The sequence below is a fragment of the Oncorhynchus gorbuscha genome, linkage group LG03 (genome assembly GCF_021184085.1).
Source record: "Oncorhynchus gorbuscha isolate QuinsamMale2020 ecotype Even-year linkage group LG03, OgorEven_v1.0, whole genome shotgun sequence".
Taxonomy (NCBI): Eukaryota; Metazoa; Chordata; class Actinopteri; order Salmoniformes; family Salmonidae; genus Oncorhynchus; species Oncorhynchus gorbuscha.
This window is the reverse complement of record NC_060175.1, coordinates 108,983,020-109,001,000: the sequence shown is the minus strand read 5'-3', so window position 1 is coordinate 109,001,000 and position 17,981 is coordinate 108,983,020. Positions and strand designations below refer to the sequence as shown.

General features: G+C 44.6%; 1 protein-coding gene across 1 annotated transcript in view; it reads left to right on the top strand.

Moving 5' to 3' along the window:
* Window positions 1-2,436: 2,436 nt before the first annotated feature.
* lad1 (ladinin) overlaps window positions 2,437-17,981 on the top strand; it is a 126,738-nt gene continuing 111,193 nt past the window's right edge. Inside the window, exons 1-3 of the mRNA XM_046344851.1 lie at window positions 2,437-2,616; window positions 7,264-7,458; window positions 7,717-8,017. Of these exons, the coding sequence (XP_046200807.1) occupies window positions 2,579-2,616; window positions 7,264-7,458; window positions 7,717-8,017 (534 nt within the window). The 5' untranslated portion in view covers window positions 2,437-2,578. The remainder of the gene's footprint in view (window positions 2,617-7,263; window positions 7,459-7,716; window positions 8,018-17,981) is intronic.

Genomic DNA, 17,981 nt, shown 5'->3' with positions numbered 1-17,981 from the left:
ACTAACAGTAGTATAGGTAACCCTATCCCTAACAGTAGGACAGGTAACCCTATCAACTAACAGTAGTATAGGTAACCCTATCCCAGTAACAGTAGTATAGGTAACCATATCCCTAACAGTAGGAACATCCCTAACAGGTAATCCCTAACAGTAGGACAGGTAACCCTATCCTAACAGTAGTAACCCTATCCTAACAGTAGTATAGGTAACCCTCCCTATCCCTAACAGTAGGACAGGTAACCCTATCCCTAACAGTAGGACAGGTAACCCTATCCCTAACAGTAGTATAGGTAACCCTATCACTAACAGGTAACCCTATCCCTAACAGTAGTATAGGTAACCATATCCCTAACAGTAGGACAGGTAACCCTATCCCTAACAGTAGGACAGGTAACCCTATCCCTAACAGTAGGACAGGTAACCAGGTAACCCTATCCCTAACAGTAGTATATCACTAACAGGTAACCCTATATCCCTAACAGTAGGAACCAGGTAAGGTAACCCTATCCCTAACAGTAGGACAGGTAACCCTATCCTAACAGTAGTACAGTAGTATAGGTAACCCTATCACTAACAGTAGTAACCCTAGGTAACCCTATCCCTAACAGTCCCTAACAGTAGGACAGGTAACCCTATCCCAGTAACAGGTAACCCTATCCCTAACAGGACAGGTAACCCTATCCTAACAGTAGGACAGGTAACCCTATCCCTAACAGTAGTAGACAGGTAACCCTATCCCTAACAGTAGGACAGGTAACCCTATCCCTAACAGTAGGACAGGTAACCCTATCCCTAACAGTAGGACAGGTAACCCTATCACTAACAGTAGGACAGGTAACCCTATCCCAGTAACAGTAGGACAGGTAACCCTATCCCTAACAGTAGGACAGGTAACCCTATCCCTAACAGTAGGGTAACCCTATCACTAACAGTAGTAAGGTAACCCTATCCTAACAGTAACAGTAGGGTAACCCTATCCCTAACAGGTAACCCTATCCCTAACAGTAGGACAGGTAACCCTATCCCTAACAGTAGGACATCCCTAACAGTAGTAAGGTAACCCTATCCCTAACAGTAGTATAGGTAACCCTATCACTAACAGGTAACCCTATCCCAGTAGTATAGGTAACCCTATCCCTAACAGTAGGACAGGTAACCCTATCCCTAACAGTAGGACAGGTAACCCTATCCCTAACAGTAGTATAGGTAACCATATCCCCCTAACAGTAGGAACCCTAGGTAACCCCTATCCCTAACAGTAGGACAGGTAACCCTATCCCTAACAGTAGGACCCTAGGTAACCCTATCCCTAACAGTAGTATAGGTAACCATATCCCCTAACAGTAGGGTAACCCTATCACTAACAGTAGTAAGGTAACCCTATCCCTAACAGTAGGACAGGTAACCCTATCCCTAACAGTAGTATAACAGGTAACCCTATCACTAACAGTAGTATAGGTAACCTAACAGTAGTCCCTATCCCAGTAGTATAGGTAACTAACAGTAGTATAGGTAACCCTATCCCTAACAGTAGTAACCTAGTAGTAACCCTATCACTAACAGTAGTATAGGTAACCCTATCCCTATCACTAACAGTAGTATAGGTAACCCTATCCCTAACAGTAGTATAGGTAACCCTATCACTAACAGTAGTATAGGTATAGGTAACCCTATCACTAACAGTAGTATAGGTAACCCTATCCAGTAGTATAGGTAACCCTAGTAGTATAGGTAACCCTATCAGTAGGACAGGTAACCCTATCCCTAACAGTAGTATAGGTAACCCTATCACTAACAGTAGTATAGGTAACCCTATCCCTAACAGTAGTATAGGTAACCCTATCCCTAACAGTAGTATAGGTAACCCTATCACTAACAGTAGTATAGGTAACCCTATCACTAACAGTAGTATAGGTAACCCTATCACTAACAGTAGTATAGGTAACCCTATCCCTAACAGTAGTATAGGTAACCCTATCACTAACAGTAGTATAGGTAACCCTATCCCCTATCCCTAACAGTAGTATAGGTAACCCTATCCCTAACAGTAGTATAGGTATAGGTAACCCTATCACTAACAGTAGTATAGGTAACCCTATCCCTAACAGTAGGACAGGTAACCCTATCACTAACAGTAGTATAGGTAACCCTATCCCTAACAGTAGGACAGGTAACCCTATCACTAACAGTAGTATAGGTAACCCTATCACTAACAGTAGGACAGGCTGCATGCAGGGCACAACTGGAGAAGTAGAAAGATGAAGTATATTAGACAAACTGAATGCCCTTATATCGCTCTGTTGAGTGTCCCTGTCTATATTCACCTGACCTCGTTAATCAAACTACAGCTATTAGAAGTGAACTGCCTTCATAACTATATATGGACAAGATCCAAAACATTACCACCCTCTCTCCCTCTGTCCCTCTCTCTCTCCCAGGTAGTTAGTTAGGTCATGTGATCTTGCAGGGTAAAGGTGGACTATAATTCCGTTCCAGCCACTCAGCGAAGTGCCTCAGACGCTTTACCCGACTAAATTTCCTCCCAGCGGGCCTCAACTTGACTGGGACCCCAGCTGCCATGTCCATCATCCGGAAGAACTGGTCGGCTCTGTCCCGGTAAGAGTTGGTTTACACCTGATGTTCACCAGATGTATATGCGTGTTGTTTTGCCGGTTGTCTAGCCCACATTTTCCGTGCTTTAAATATATGTGCTTTACTTTGTAACCAGCTGAAAGCTAGCTAGTTGGAGTCAATGTGTCTCACCGCCTGGTAAAGAAATGTGAAAATATTAAACGCATGCAGTACACAGAACGCACCGCAGTACACAGAACGCACCTCAGTACACAGAACGCACCGCAGCCCAGTGCCCCCAATGTAGCGTGTTGGACTGCTCTATTGACAATGAATGACCACCAGAACGCAAAGAGTTTTATGTGTCTGGTGGGCATGAGGCTTTAGTTTGTGGTGACTTTCTGTCAGGATTGTAACGATAACCGATAGCCTACAATTCATGTATAGTAGAGCTGCGCTGCGCACTAATAGACACCTGTTTTCGCTGTGAATCATACATCAATGATGATTTAGATGGTTAGAACAGAATGTTGTTTTTGTAAATAGTGAATGGTCTTCCGAGGTTTGTGACTGCTGTCGTTGATCATGATAAGGAAAGTGAAAGCTGATCAGATTGAGGTGGGTCCTGTGATGTTGCTGTTGTTAACCCCCTAAAGTCAGTCGAAGCTAAAGATATCTGGATGAGATCCGTCTCAATACACTGTATCCACCCATGTCGTGCATCTGCGAGGAAAGGTGACGGCGCTAGAGCAGTGTCTGTCCCTCACAGGCTTCGTGGGACTCGTCTGAAGTCGGTATAGCCGATCTGCCGACTTCTGTCTGTAGCGTCCCAACAGTTTGGGATACATACTAATAACCCTAAAACCTCTATGGAAAGGTGAGACTCTCACAAACACTGTACATGGTGGTTGTCTTGCTCTAAGACGCCCACAGCCCCACAAGACTTTAATTTATCTTTATTTAACCACGCAAGTCAGTTAAGAACAAATTCTTATTTTCAATGACGGCCTAGGAACAGTGGGTTAACTGCCTGTTCAGGGGCAGAATGATAGTACCTTGTCAGTTTGGGGGTTTGAACTTGCAACCTTGCGATTACTAGTCCAACACTCTAACCACTAGGCTACCCTGCCGCCCCAGGCTAGTCTGTCTGAAGGTCCCCCAGTAGCAGTTGGAAAAATGAGTGGACGTACAGTATATATGGTGATTCAATATGTAAAAACAATTATAGTCTTGATGTGTCTTATCTCTCTCAGATATAGGACAGACACTTCAGAACAATATTCCCTTCCATTGTTTTGCCATCTGATGTTCCATGTAGTGAATCTGTTATTCAATGCGTTTTGTATGGGCTAATAGTAGTAAGGACAAATCATCAAATTGTTTTTCTTTGATACTTCAAGGGGTCTTAAAATTGTAAATCAAATGGCAAAATTATCCTTGGTATCCTTCTTAAAACAATTCCATATAGTTTTTTTGGACCCCTCCCCCCACCCCGGCTTAGACTCTTGTGGATAATATATGCCATTTAGCAGACGCTTTTATCCAAAGCGACTTACAGTCATGTGTGCATACATTCTACGTATGGGTGGTCCCGGGGATCGAACCCACTACCCTGGCGTTACAAACGCCATGCTCTACCAACTGAGCTACAGAAGGACGTGATTTTGAGCATGGAAGCACAACACACGTCCACATCAACACAACTACCAAGATCTCTGTTAAAACTTCTGACAATAACCCCTGATTGTAGAGAGTCTGAGTTTGAGTCAAGAGATGCCCCGAGTCTGAGTTTGATATGATGATCCTGGACAACACCCTGTCGTTCTCAACTAACATCAAGGCGGTGGCCCGTTCCTGTAGGTTCATGCTCTACAACATCCGCAGAGTACGACCCTGCCTCACACAGGAAGCAGCGCAGGTCCTAATCCAGGCACTTGTCATCTCCCGTCTGGATTACTGCAACTCGCTGTTGGCTGGGCTCCCTGCCTGTGCCATTAAACCCCTTCAACTCATCCAGAACGCCGCAGCCCGTCTGGTGTTCAACCTTCCCAAGTTCTCTCACGTCACCCCGCTCCTCCGTTCTCTCCACTGGCTTCCAGTTGAAGCTCGCATCCGCTACAAGACCATGGTGCTTGCCTACGGAGCTGTGAGGGGAACAGCACCTCAGTACCTCCAGGCTCTGATCAGGCCCTACACCCAAACAAGGGCACTGCGTTCATCCACCTCTGGCCTGCTCGCCTCCCTACCACTGAGGAAGTACAGCTCCCGCTCAGCCCAGTCAAAACTGTTCGCTGCCCTGGCCCCCCAATGGTGGAACAAACTCCCTCACGACGCCAGGACAGCGGAGTCAATCACCACCTTCCGGAGACACCTGAAACCCCACCTCTTTAAGGAATACCTAGGATAGGTTAAGTAATCCCTCTCACCCCACCCCCCCTAAGTTTTAGATGCACTATTGTTAAGTGACTGTCCCACTGGATGTCATAAGGTGAATGCACCAATTTGTAAGTCGCTCTGGATAAGAGCGTCTGCTAAATGACTTAAATGTAAATGTAATGTTGACGGGAGTTTGAAGAATTCCCAATCTCTTATCGGTGGGTCCTATCCCGTTTCTGTCCCTGTTCTGTCTGTGGTCGCTGTCCATTAGAACATTGGGTTAGTTCAGTCTAGTCAGAGACATTAGTGGTAAAGAAAGGCACATGTGGGAAATATTAAATGAAGCTGAGATTCTTGATAAGGTGTGCCTCAATCGGGTCGATAGGAATTAGAACTAGGTCTCTAGGTCTTACAAGTACCATCTTAGACAGCATGTCACACAGAGTACCATCTCAGACAGCATGTCACACAGAATACCATATCAGACAGCATGTCACACAGAGTACCATCTCAGACAGCATGTCACAGAGTACCATCTCAGACAGCATGTCACACAGAATACCATCTCAGACAGCATGTCACACAGAATACCATCTCAGACAGCATGTCACAGAGTACCATCTCAGACAGCATGTCACAGAGTACCATCTCAGACAGCATGTCACAGAGTACCATCTCAGACAGCATGTCACACAGAATACCATCTCAGACAGCATGTCACACAGAGTACCATCTCAGACAGCATGTCACAGAGTACCATCTCAGACAGCATGTCACACAGAGTACCATCTCAGACAGCATGTCACACAGAATACCATCTCAGACAGCATGTCACAGAGTACCATCTCAGACAGCATGTCACACCATCTCAGACAGCATGTCACCCATCTCAGACAGCATGTCACACAGAATGTCACCATCTCAGACAGCATGTCACAGAGTCTCAGACCATCACAGAGTCCATCTCAGACAGCATGTCACAGAGTACCATCTCAGACAGCATGTCACCATCTCAGACAGCATGTCACCATCTCAGACAGTACCATCTCAGACAGCATGTCACAGAGCAGACAGCATACCATCCATCTCAGACAGCATGTCACAGAGTACCATCTCAGACAGCATGTCACAGAGTACCATCTCAGACAGCATGTCACAGAGTACCATCTCAGACAGCATGTCACAGAGTACCATCTCAGACAGCATCTCTCAGACAGCATGTCACAGAGCACCATCTCAGACTCAGACAGCATGTCACACAGAGTACCATCTCAGACAGCATGTCACATCCATCTCAGACAGCATGTCACAGAGCACCATCTCAGACAGCATGTCACAGAGCACCATCTCAGACAGCATGTCACAGAGTACCATCTCAGACAGCATGTCACAGAGCACCATCTCAGACAGCATGTCACAGAGCACCATCTCAGACAGCATGTCACAGAGTACCATCTCAGACAGCATGTCACAGAGTACCATCTCAGACAGCATGTCACAGAGCACCATCTCAGACAGCATGTCACACAGAGCATACCATCTCAGACAGCATGTCACAGAGCACCATCTCAGACAGCATGTCACAGAGCACCATCTCAGACAGCATGTCACAGAGTACCATCTCAGACAGCATGTCACAGAGTACCATCTCAGACAGCATGTCACAGAGCACCATCTCAGACAGCATGTCACAGAGTACCATCTCCAGACAGCATGTCACAGAGTACCATCTCAGACAGCATGTCACACAGACAGCATGTCACCATCTCAGACAGCATGTCACAGAGTACCATCTCAGACAGCATGTCACAGAGTACCATCTCAGACAGCATGTCACACAGACAGTGTCACACAGAGTACCATCCATCTCAGACAGCATGTCACACCATCTCAGAGTACCATCTCAGACAGCATGTCACAGAGCACCATCTCAGACAGCATGTCACACAGAGTACCATCTCAGACAGCATGTCACAGAGTCTCAGACCATCTCCAGACAGCATGTCACAGAGTACCATCTCAGACAGCATGTCACATCAGACAGTACCATCTCAGACAGCATGTCACAGAGCACCATCTCAGACAGCATGTCACAGAGAGTACCATCTCAGACAGCATGTCACACAGACAGATGCACCCTACAAAGAGAGTTGTTGTCCCTAACCCTGTCATCAGCTGTTCATACTACTGCATCTTCATGCAGATGATTTATGAAGCATGTTGTGGTTATAAAGCCTTATTTAAATCTAATGAGAACCTCAAAAGTCCCTGTAGTAGCCTAGGTCACTAGTGTTTAAACTGTGTGGGTCTGTGTAGGCTTGCCCGCCAGTGGACAGTGGAGGATGAAGAGGAAGTGGAAAGGGAGAGGAGGAGGAAGGAGAGGAGCTATAGCAGCACTGACCCCGACAATGACCTTTCACCTGGAAATGACATTTCACCTGGAAACGACCTTTCTCCCCAACACACCCCCGGAAACCAACCCACCAATGACAATGCTCCAAGCATCACCAGGTCAGAGATCAAACACCTGTTATCTCACACACACACACACACACACACACACACACACACACACACACACACACACACACACACACACACACACACACACACACACACACACACACACACACACACACACACACACACACACACACACACACACACACACACACACACACACACACACACACACACACACTTCAAAGTGCATTTTTCTCTGTAAAGATACTAGGGAGAACAGCAATTCATTATTTGTGTGTATTACAGTGCGGAGATGCTCCAGCTGGACTTTGAGGAGATGCTCAGTGTTCGAGACGAGAGGAGGAGGAACAGACACATAGAGACTCTCAGACGACAGAAAGGAGAGGAGGAGGGGAGAGATGGAGGGGAGGAGGGGAGAGTGGGAGGGGAGGAGGGGAGAGTGGAGCTATTGGGTGATATGGAGGAAGGGGGGAGACAGACACCTCCAATAGACACCCCCATCAAACCTTCACCCTCAACCCCACCCTCATCCATATCTTCACCTATACCCTCAACCCCTACACCTACCAACCCCCTAGAAAGACAGGTGAGAGGGAAGGAGGGTTCTATTTTGATGTGTGTGTTTGTGTGCATGAGTGAGTGTGTCAGTAAGGACAGAGACTGTGTTTGTGTGTGTGCGTGCGTGCGCACGTGTGTTTGTGTGTGTGCGTGCGTGCGCACGTGTGTTTGTGTGTGTTAGTAAGGACAGAGTGTGTGAGTGTGTGTGAGTAAGGACAGAGAGAATGTGTGTGTGTGATGGTAAAGACAGTGTTAGTACTGTATGCAATGTATAACCTAGTGTTGACTCTCTAACCCCCCTACCATACAGGTGTGTAACCCCTAACCACCATACAGGGTGTGTACCTAGTGTTAACTCTAACCCCTACCATACAGGGTGTGTACCTAGTGTTAACTCTAACCCCTACCATACAGGGTGTGTAACTCTAACCCCTACCATACAGGGTGTGTACCTAGTGTTAACTCTAACCCCTACCATACAGGGTGTGTACCTAGTGTTAACTCTAACCCCTACCATACAGGGTGTGTTACTCTAACCCCTACCATACAGGGTGTTAAACTCTAACCCCTACCATACAGGGTGTGTACCTAACCCCTACCATACAGGGTGTGTTAAACTCTAACCCCTACCATACAGGGTGTGTACCTAGTGTTAACCTAACCCCTACCATACAGGGTGTGTACCTTGAACTCTAACCCCTACCATACAGGGTGTGTACCTAGTGTTAACTCTAACCCCTACCATACAGGGTGTGTACCTAGTGTTAACTCTAACTACCATACAGGGTGTAACCCTAACCAACCCCTACCAGGGTGTGTACCTAGTGTTAACCATAACCCTAACCCCTACCATACAGGGTGTGTACCTAGTGTTGACTCTAACCCTAACCCCTACCATACAGGGTGTGTACCTAGTGTTAACTCTAACTCTAACCCCTACCATACAGGGTGTGTACCTAGTGATAACCCTAACCCCTAACTCTAACCCCTACCATACAGGGTGTGTACCTAGTGTTAACCATAACCCCTACCATACAGGGTGTGTACCTAGTGTTAACTCTAACCCCTACCATACAGGGTGTGTACCTAGTGTTAACTCTAACCCCTACCATACAGGGTGTGTACCTAGTGTTAACTCTAACCCCTACCATACAGGGTGTGTACCTAGTGTTAACCCTCTAACCCTAACCCCTACCATACAGGGTGTGTACCTAGTGTTAACCTAACCCCTACCATACAGGGTGTGTACCTAGTGTTAACTCTAACCCCTACCATACAGGGTGTGTACCTAGTGTTAACTCTAACCCTAACCCCTACCATACAGGGTGTGTACCTAGTGTTAACTCTAACCCCTACCATACAGGGTGTGTACCTAGTGTTGACTCTAACCCCTACCATACAGGGTGTGTACCTAGTGTTAACCCTAACCCCTACCATACAGGGTGTGTACCTAGTGTTAAACTAACCCTAACCCCTACCATACAGGGTGTGTACCTAGTGTTAACCCTAACCCCTACCATACAGGGTGTGTACCTAGTGTTAACTCTAACCCCCCTACCATACAGGGTGTGTACCTAGTGTTAACTCTAACCCCTACCATACAGGGTGTGTACCTAGTGTTAACTCTAACCCCTACCATACAGGGTGTGTACCTAGTGTTAACTCTAACCCCTACCATACAGGGTGTGTACCTAGTGTTAACCCTAACCCCTACCATTTGTTAATAATCTACTCCAATAACAGACTACTCCAATAACAGGACCTTTCTCCTTACCCCTGGGGAACACTTTCAGCCTCGCACACGCCTACAGATTGACCAGTGTACACACACACACACACACCTGAGAGGGTAGAACTCTGCGAGGTCTCATTGTGCCAGACTACCTGGCTGTGGTTTGATTTGATCCTGTTGGTTGAGAACTCAGAGTGCTCTCTTCTTTAACCCTCTGTTCAGCATAACCTCACCCTCTGTTCAGCATAACCTCACCCTCTGTTCAGCATAACCTCACCCTCTGTTCAGCATAATGAATTTATCCTCAAAGAGCTCTGTTACAGCATAACCTCAATACAGCTCTGTTCAGCAATAATGAACTTATCCTCAAAGAGCTGTTCTGATCAGGCCTGGACAGCTACTGTAAGTTACTAACTACAACAGGCCTGGAATACAGCTACTGTAAGTTACTAACTACAACAGGCCTGGAATACAGCTACTGTAAGTTACTAACTACAACAGGCCTGGGCAATTATTTTCCATGGAGGGCCATATTAGAATATATTTTTTGCCATCACGGGCCAGAATCATATTACAGGATTATACATCATGTGTATGACTGTGTTGACAGATATATCTACTGTAAATCACATCCAGATATGCAACTTACTTTAGTGTTTCAACATGCACAGAAATAAACCACATCCAAGTTCTCCTTTTGGTAGGTCTTTTCATTATGAAGATCTAGGTAAAAGTACACTGCGCATTCAGCACCACGGACAGAACTCTTGTTCACGGAAATGCAGAAAAACACAAGGAGAGAGCTCAATATCACATTTAAACTACTCAATCAGTGTGAGGAGTGAAGTCTCTGATGGGCTTTGACTAGAACAGTAAAGTCAGGTATAGTTTCTGATGTCGCTATGTGCAGGATTACTGAGAGGTGAGAGTCAGTAAGAGATGATCTGTGCCTTGACTTGTTATGTTTCATCACTGAAAATGTCTGTTCACATACATAGGTTGACCCAAACAGTACAAACATCTTCTGAGCATGACTCCTAATCCTTGGAAAGTTTTGTTCATTGAAATGCATAGAACCTCGTCAGTGAAATTGTTTTGAATAGTTCTCCAATCACTGCATCAGACTGAAGATCGATCAGCTCAAGTTGCAGGTCAGTGGGAGCGTTATCCACATTGAAGGTGAAAGGAGAGGAAACAGTAGGAGAGTTATCCACATTGAAGGTGAAAGGAGAGGAAACAGTAGGAGTGTTATCCATATTGAAGGTGAAAGGAGAGGAAACAGTGGGAGCGTTATCCACATTGAAGGTAAAAGGAGAGGAAACAGTAGGAGAGTTATCCACATTGAAGGTGAAAGGAGAGGAAACAGTAGGAGAGTTATCCACATTGAAGGTGAAAGGAGAGGAAACAGTAGGAGAGTTATCCACATTGAAGGTGAAAGGAGAGGAAACAGTAGGAGAGTTATCCACATTGAAGGTGAAAGGAGAGGAAACAGTAGGAGAGTTATCCACATTGAAGGTGAAAGGAGAGGAAACAGTAGGAGAGTTATCCACATTGAAGGTAAAAGGAGAGGAAACAGTAGGAGAGTTATCCACATTGAAGGTGAAAGGAGAGGAAACAGTAGGAGAGTTATCCACATTGAAGGTGAAAGGAGAGGAAACAGTAGGAGAGTTATCTACATTGAAGGTAAAAGGAGAGGAAACAGTAGGAGAGTTATCCACATTGAAGGTGAAAGGAGAGGAAACAGTAGGAGAGTATTTTGAAGGTCCAACACTTTTAAATCCTCAAAAAAACGAGAAAACTCACCATTCAAAGCACACAGTAGCGATGTATACTTCTCCTGCTGGTCATCTGATAGGGAACAGACTAGTAGTGTCATCTGATAGAGAACAGACTAGTAGTGTCATCTGATAGGGAACAGACTAGTAGTGTCATCTGATAGGGAACAGAGCTAGTATACTTCTCCTGTGTCATCTGATAGGGAACAGACTAGTAGTGTCATCTGATAGGGAACAGACTAGTAGTGTCATCTGATAGGGAACAGACTAGTAGTGTCATCTGATAGAGAACAGACTAGTAGTGTCATCTGATAGGGAGCAGACTAGTAGTGTCATCTGATAGAGAACAGACTAGTAGTGTTATCTGATAGGGAACAGACTAGTAGTGTCATCTGATAGGGAACAGACTAGTAGTGTCATCTGATAGGGAGCAGACTAGTAGTGTCATCTGATAGGGAGCAGACTAGTAGTGTCATCTGATAGGGAACAGACTAGTAGTGTTATCTGATAGGGAACAGACTAGTAGTGTCATCTGATAGGGAACAGACTAGTAGTGTCATCTGATAGGGAACAGACTAGTAGTGTCATCTGATAGGGAACAGACTAGTAGTGTCATCTGATAGGGAACAGACTAGTAGTGTTATCTGATAGGGAACAGACTAGTAGTGTCATCTGATAGGGAACAGACTAGTAGTGTCGGAAGGTGGGGGAGATTGTTGTCATCTGATAGGGAACAGACTAGTAGTGTCGGAAGGTGGGGGAGATTGTTGTCTTCTGATAGGGAACAGACTAGTAGTGTTGGAAGGTGGGGGAGATTGTTGTCTTCTGATAGGGAACAGACTAGTAGTGTCGGAAGGTGGGGGAGATTGTTGTCTTCTGATAGGGAACAGACTAGTAGTGTCGGAAGGTGGGGGAGATTGTTGTCTTCTGATAGGGAACAGACTAGTAGTGTCGGAAGGTGGGGGAGATTGTTGTCTTCTGATAGGGAACAGACTAGTAGTGTCGGAAGGTGGGGGAGATTGTTGTCTTCTGATAGGGAACAGACTAGTAGTGTCGGAAGGTGGGGGAGATTGTTGTCTTCTGATAGGGAACAGACTAGTAGTGTCATCTGATAGGGAACAGACTAGTAGTGTCATCTGATAGGGAACAGACTAGTAGTGTCGGAAGGTGGGTGAGATTGTTGTCATCTGATAGGGAACAGACTAGTAGTGTCATCTGATAGGGAACAGACTAGTAGTGTCATCTGATAGGGAACAGACTAGTAGTGTCATCTGATAGGGAACAGAATAGTAGTGTCATCTGATAGGGAACAGACTAGTAGTGTCATCTGATAGGGAACAGACTAGTAGTGTCTTCTGATAGGGAACAGACTAGTAGTGTCATCTGATAGGGAACAGACTAGTAGTGTCATCTGATAGGGAACAGACTAGTAGTGTCATCTGATAGGGAACAGACTAGTAGTGTCATCTGATAGGGAGCAGACTAGTAGTGTCATCTGATAGGGAACAGACTAGTAGTGTCATCTGATAGGGAACAGACTAGTAGTGTCATCTGATAGGGAACAGAATAGTAGTGTCATCTGATAGGGAGCAGACTAGTAGTGTCATCTGATAGGGAACAGAATAGTAGTGTCATCTGATAGGGAGCAGACTAGTAGTGTCATCTGATAGGGAACAGACTAGTAGTGTCATCTGATAGGGAACAGACTAGTAGTGTCATCTGATAGGGAACAGACTAGTAGTGTCATCTGATAGGGAACAGACTAGTAGTGTCATCTGATAGGGAACAGACTTGTAGTGTCATCTGATAGGGAACAGACTAGTAGTGTCATCTGATAGGGAACAGACTATTAGTGTCATCTGATAGGGAACAGACTAGTAGTGTCGGAAGGTGGGGGAGATTGTTGTCTTCTGATAGGGAACAGACTAGTAGTGTCGGAAGGTGGGTGAGATTGTTGTCTTCTGATAGGGAACAGACTAGTAGTGTCGGAAGGTGGGGGAGATTGTTGTCTTCTGATAGGGAACAGACTAGTAGTGTCGGAAGGTGGGGGAGATTGTTGTCTTCTGATAGGGAACAGACTAGTAGTGTCATCTGATAGGGAACAGACTAGTAGTGTCGGAAGGTGGGGAGATTGTTGTCTTCTGATAGGGAACAGACTAGTAGTGTCGGAAGGTGGGGAGATTGTTGTCTTCTGATAGGGAACAGACTAGTAGTGTCATCTGATAGGGAACAGACTAGTAGTGTCGGAAGGTGGGGAGATTGTTGTCTTCTGATAGGGAACAGACTAGTAGTGTCGGAAGGTGGGGGAGATTGTTGTCTTCTGATAGGGAACAGACTAGTAGTGTCATCTGATAGGGAACAGACTAGTAGTGTCGGAAGGTGGGTGAGATTGTTGTCATCTGATAGGGAACAGACTAGTAGTGTCATCTGATAGGGAACAGACTAGTAGTGTCATCTGATAGGGAACAGAATAGTAGTGTCATCTGATAGGGAACAGACTAGTAGTGTCATCTGATAGGGAACAGACTAGTAGTGTCATCTGATAGGGAACAGACTAGTAGTGTCATCTGATAGGAACAGACTAGTAGTGTCATCTGATAGAGAACAGACTAGTAGTGTCATCTGATAGAGAACAGACTAGTAGTGTCATCTGATAGAGAACAGACTAGTAGTGTCATCTGATAGAGAACAGACTAGTAGTGTCATCTGATAGAGAACAGACTAGTAGTGTCATCTGATAGAGAACAGACTAGTAGTGTCGGAAGGTGGGGGAGATTGTTGTCATCTGATAGGGAACAGACTAGTAGTGTCATCTGATAGGGAACAGACTAGAGTGTCATCTGATAGAACAGACTAGTAGTGTCATCTGATAGGGAACAGACTAGTAGTGTCGGAAGGTGGGGGAGATTGTTGTCTTCTGATAGGGAACAGACTAGTAGTGTCATCTGATAGGGAACAGACTAGTAGTGTCATCTGATAGGGAACAGACTAGTAGTGTCGGAAGGTGGGGGAGATTGTTGTCATCTGATAGGGAACAGACTAGTAGTGTCGGAAGGTGGGGGAGATTGTTGGCTTCTACTTGGCAGGTCAGATTGTTGGCTTCTACTTGGCAGATCTCTCGTAATTCCGTTGTTTGCTAAATGCAGTTTTGTGCATTCTTTCAATGCACTTGTCCTCTGCTCAGAATTCATATTACTATATTTCTCTGCATGCTTCGTCTGGAAGTGTCGGAACAAGTTGTAGTCTTTCAAGACAGCGATGCTCTCTTTGTACACTAAGCATTCAGGTTTCCCTGATACCTCAATAAATAGATATTTCGATGTCCACTCATGGTGGAACACCCTACATTCATTGTCTACTTTCATTTTCTTTGAAATCTTTGAAAATACATTTTAGCTCAATTTCTAGCTAGCTACTATTTGTAACTGTGACGTGTGTGTCAGCCTGTCAGGCTCTTTGCTGTTGGTGTGTTTTATACATCTGATGCGTAGGACGTTAATTCCTCCCACTCTTTTGCTAGTGTAATCACTACAGTCTTTTCTAGACCCAAGCTCACTACTTTTTTGCATGTTGTCCAGCCCAACTTTGAATTCTGCATGACAAGCCAGGGGTTATATGTTTAAAAAAAATGTATTTTAAATATAACCTTTATTTAACCAGGTAGGGCAGTTGAGAACACCTTTATTTAACCAGGTAGGGCAGTTGAGAACAAGTTCTCATTTACAACTGCGACCTGGCCAAGATAAAGCAAAACAGTGTGACAAAAACAACAACACAGTTACACATAAACAAATGTACAGTCAATAATACAATAGAAAAATCTATGTACAGTATGTGCAAATGTAGAAGATTAGGGAGGTAAGGCAATAAATAGGCCATAGAGGTGAAATAATTACAATTTAGCATTAACACTGGAGTGATATATGTGCAGCTGTTGATGTGCAAGTAGAGATACTGGGGTGCAAAAGAGCAAGAGAATAAGTAACAATATGGGGATTAGAGGTTGACCGATTATGATTTGAAATAATGACAATTAGAACAACACTGAATGAACACTTATTTTGACTTAATAGAATACATCAATAAAATCAATTTAGCCTCAAATAAATGAAACATGTTCAATTTGGTTTAAATAATGCAAAAACAAAGTGTTGGAAAAGAAAGTAAAATTGCAATATGTGCCATGTAAGAAAGCTAACGCTTAAGTTCCTTGCTCAGAACATGAGAACATATGAAAGCTGGTGGTTCCTTTTAACATGAGTCTTCAATATTCCCAGGTAAGAAGTTTTAGGTTGTCGTTATTATAGGAATTATAGGACTAGTTCTCTCTATACCGTTTGTATTTCATTAACCTTTGACTATTGGATGTTTTTATAGGCACTTTAGTATTGCCAGTGTAACAGTATAGCTTCTGTCCCTCTCCTTGCTCATACCTGGGCTCGAACTAGGAACACATCGACAACAGCAACCCTCGAAGCAGCGTTACCCATGCAAAGCAAGGGGCTTCTCCAAGTCTCAGAGCGAGTGACATTTGAAACGCTATTAGCGCGCACCCCACTAACTAGCTAACCATTTCACATCACATCGTTACACCAGCCTAATCTCGGGAGTTGATAGGCTTGAATTCATAAACAGCAGAGCTGCTGGCAAAACGCAATAAAGTGCTGTTTGAATTAATGCTTATGAGCCTGCTGGTGCCTACCATCGCTCAGTCAGACTGCTCTATCAAATCATAGACTTAATTATAACAGAATAACACACAGAAATACGAGCCTTAGGTCATTAATATGGTCAAATCTGGAAACTATAATCTCGAAAACAAAACGTTTATTCTTTCAGTGAAATACGGAACCGTTCCGTATTTTATCTAACGGGTGGCATCCCTAAGTCTAAATATTCCTGTTACATGGTACAACCTTCAATGCTATGTCATAATTATGTACAATTCTGGCAAATTAATTCGCAATGAGCCAGGCAGCCCAAACTGTTGCATATACCCTGACTCTGTCATGCAGGTGAAAGAGGACCCAAAAGCGACTTGGCGAAAACAGAGTCTTTAATCCAGTAAAGTAAATACAAACAAAAAACACAACTTTCACTCGAAATGACGAGGACAAACTGGAGACTCGATCTTGAACAGCAGGTGAACAGCAGGTTGCCTCGGGAAGGCACTTGAACCAGACAGACTCAGACACCTGCTCACCACGCAGCATCTGAGGAAAACACGACACGACAGGGCGATACACAAACACAGCACGGTGAATTCTAGACAAGGAACCGACAGGACAGGAACGGAACACAAAGGAAGAAATAGGGACTCTAATCAGGGGAAAGGATCGGGAACAGGTGTGGGAAGACTAAATGATTGATTAGGGGAATAGGAACAGCTGGGAGCAGGAACGGAACGATAGAGAGAAGAGAGAGCGAGAGAGTGAGAGAGGGAGGGGGAGAGAGAGGGATAGAAAGAGGGAAAGAACCTAATAAGACCAGCAGAGGGAAACGAATAGAATGGGAAGCACAGGGACAAGACAAGATAATAAATGACGAAACATGACAGACTCTGTGTGCAATGAGCGCAAGAGAAATTACAGTTTTACCTGGTTAATATTGCCTGCTAACCTGGATTTATTTTAGCTAAATATGCAGGTTTAAAAATATATACTTCTGTCTTGATGTTAAGAAAGGCAATGATGTTTATGGTTAGGAACACGTTGGAGCAACGACAGTCCTTTTTCGCGAATATGCACATCATCCATGTGTAGTTATAACTAATGATTATGATTAAGTTTAATGCTAGCTAGCAACTTACCTTGGCTCCTCGTGAGGCAGGTGGTTAGAGCGTTGGACTAGTTAACCGTAAGGTTGCAAAATTGAATCTCTGAGCTGACAAGGTAAAAATCTGTTGTTCTGCCCCTGAACAAGGCAGTTAACCCACCGTTCCTAGGCCATCATTGAAACCAAGAATGTGTTCTTAACTGACTTGCCTCGTTAAATAAAGATTAAATAAAGGTGTAAAAAAAATAAAACATCTGCAAAATTGGCGTCCAAAATTAACGATTTCCGATTGCTATGTAAAAATGAAATCGGCCCTAATTATTCGGCCATTCCGATTAATTGGTCGACCTCTAATGGGGATGACATAGTTGGGTGTGCTATTTACAGTTTGGCTGTGTACAGGTACAGTGATTGGTAAGCTACTCTGACAGCTGATGCTTAAAGTTAGAGAGGGAGATATAAGACTCTAGCTTCAGAGATTTTTGCAATTCATTCCAGTCATTGGCAGCAGAGAACTGTAAAGAAAGGCAGCCAAAGGAAGTGTTAGCTTTGGGGATGACCAGTGAAATATACCTATTGGAGCGCGTGCTATGGGTGGGTGTTGCTATGGTGACCAGTGAGCTGAGATAAGGCTATAAGACTTATAGATGACCTGGAGCCAGTGAGTTTGGCGACGAATATGAAGCGAGGGCCAGCCAACAAGAGCATAT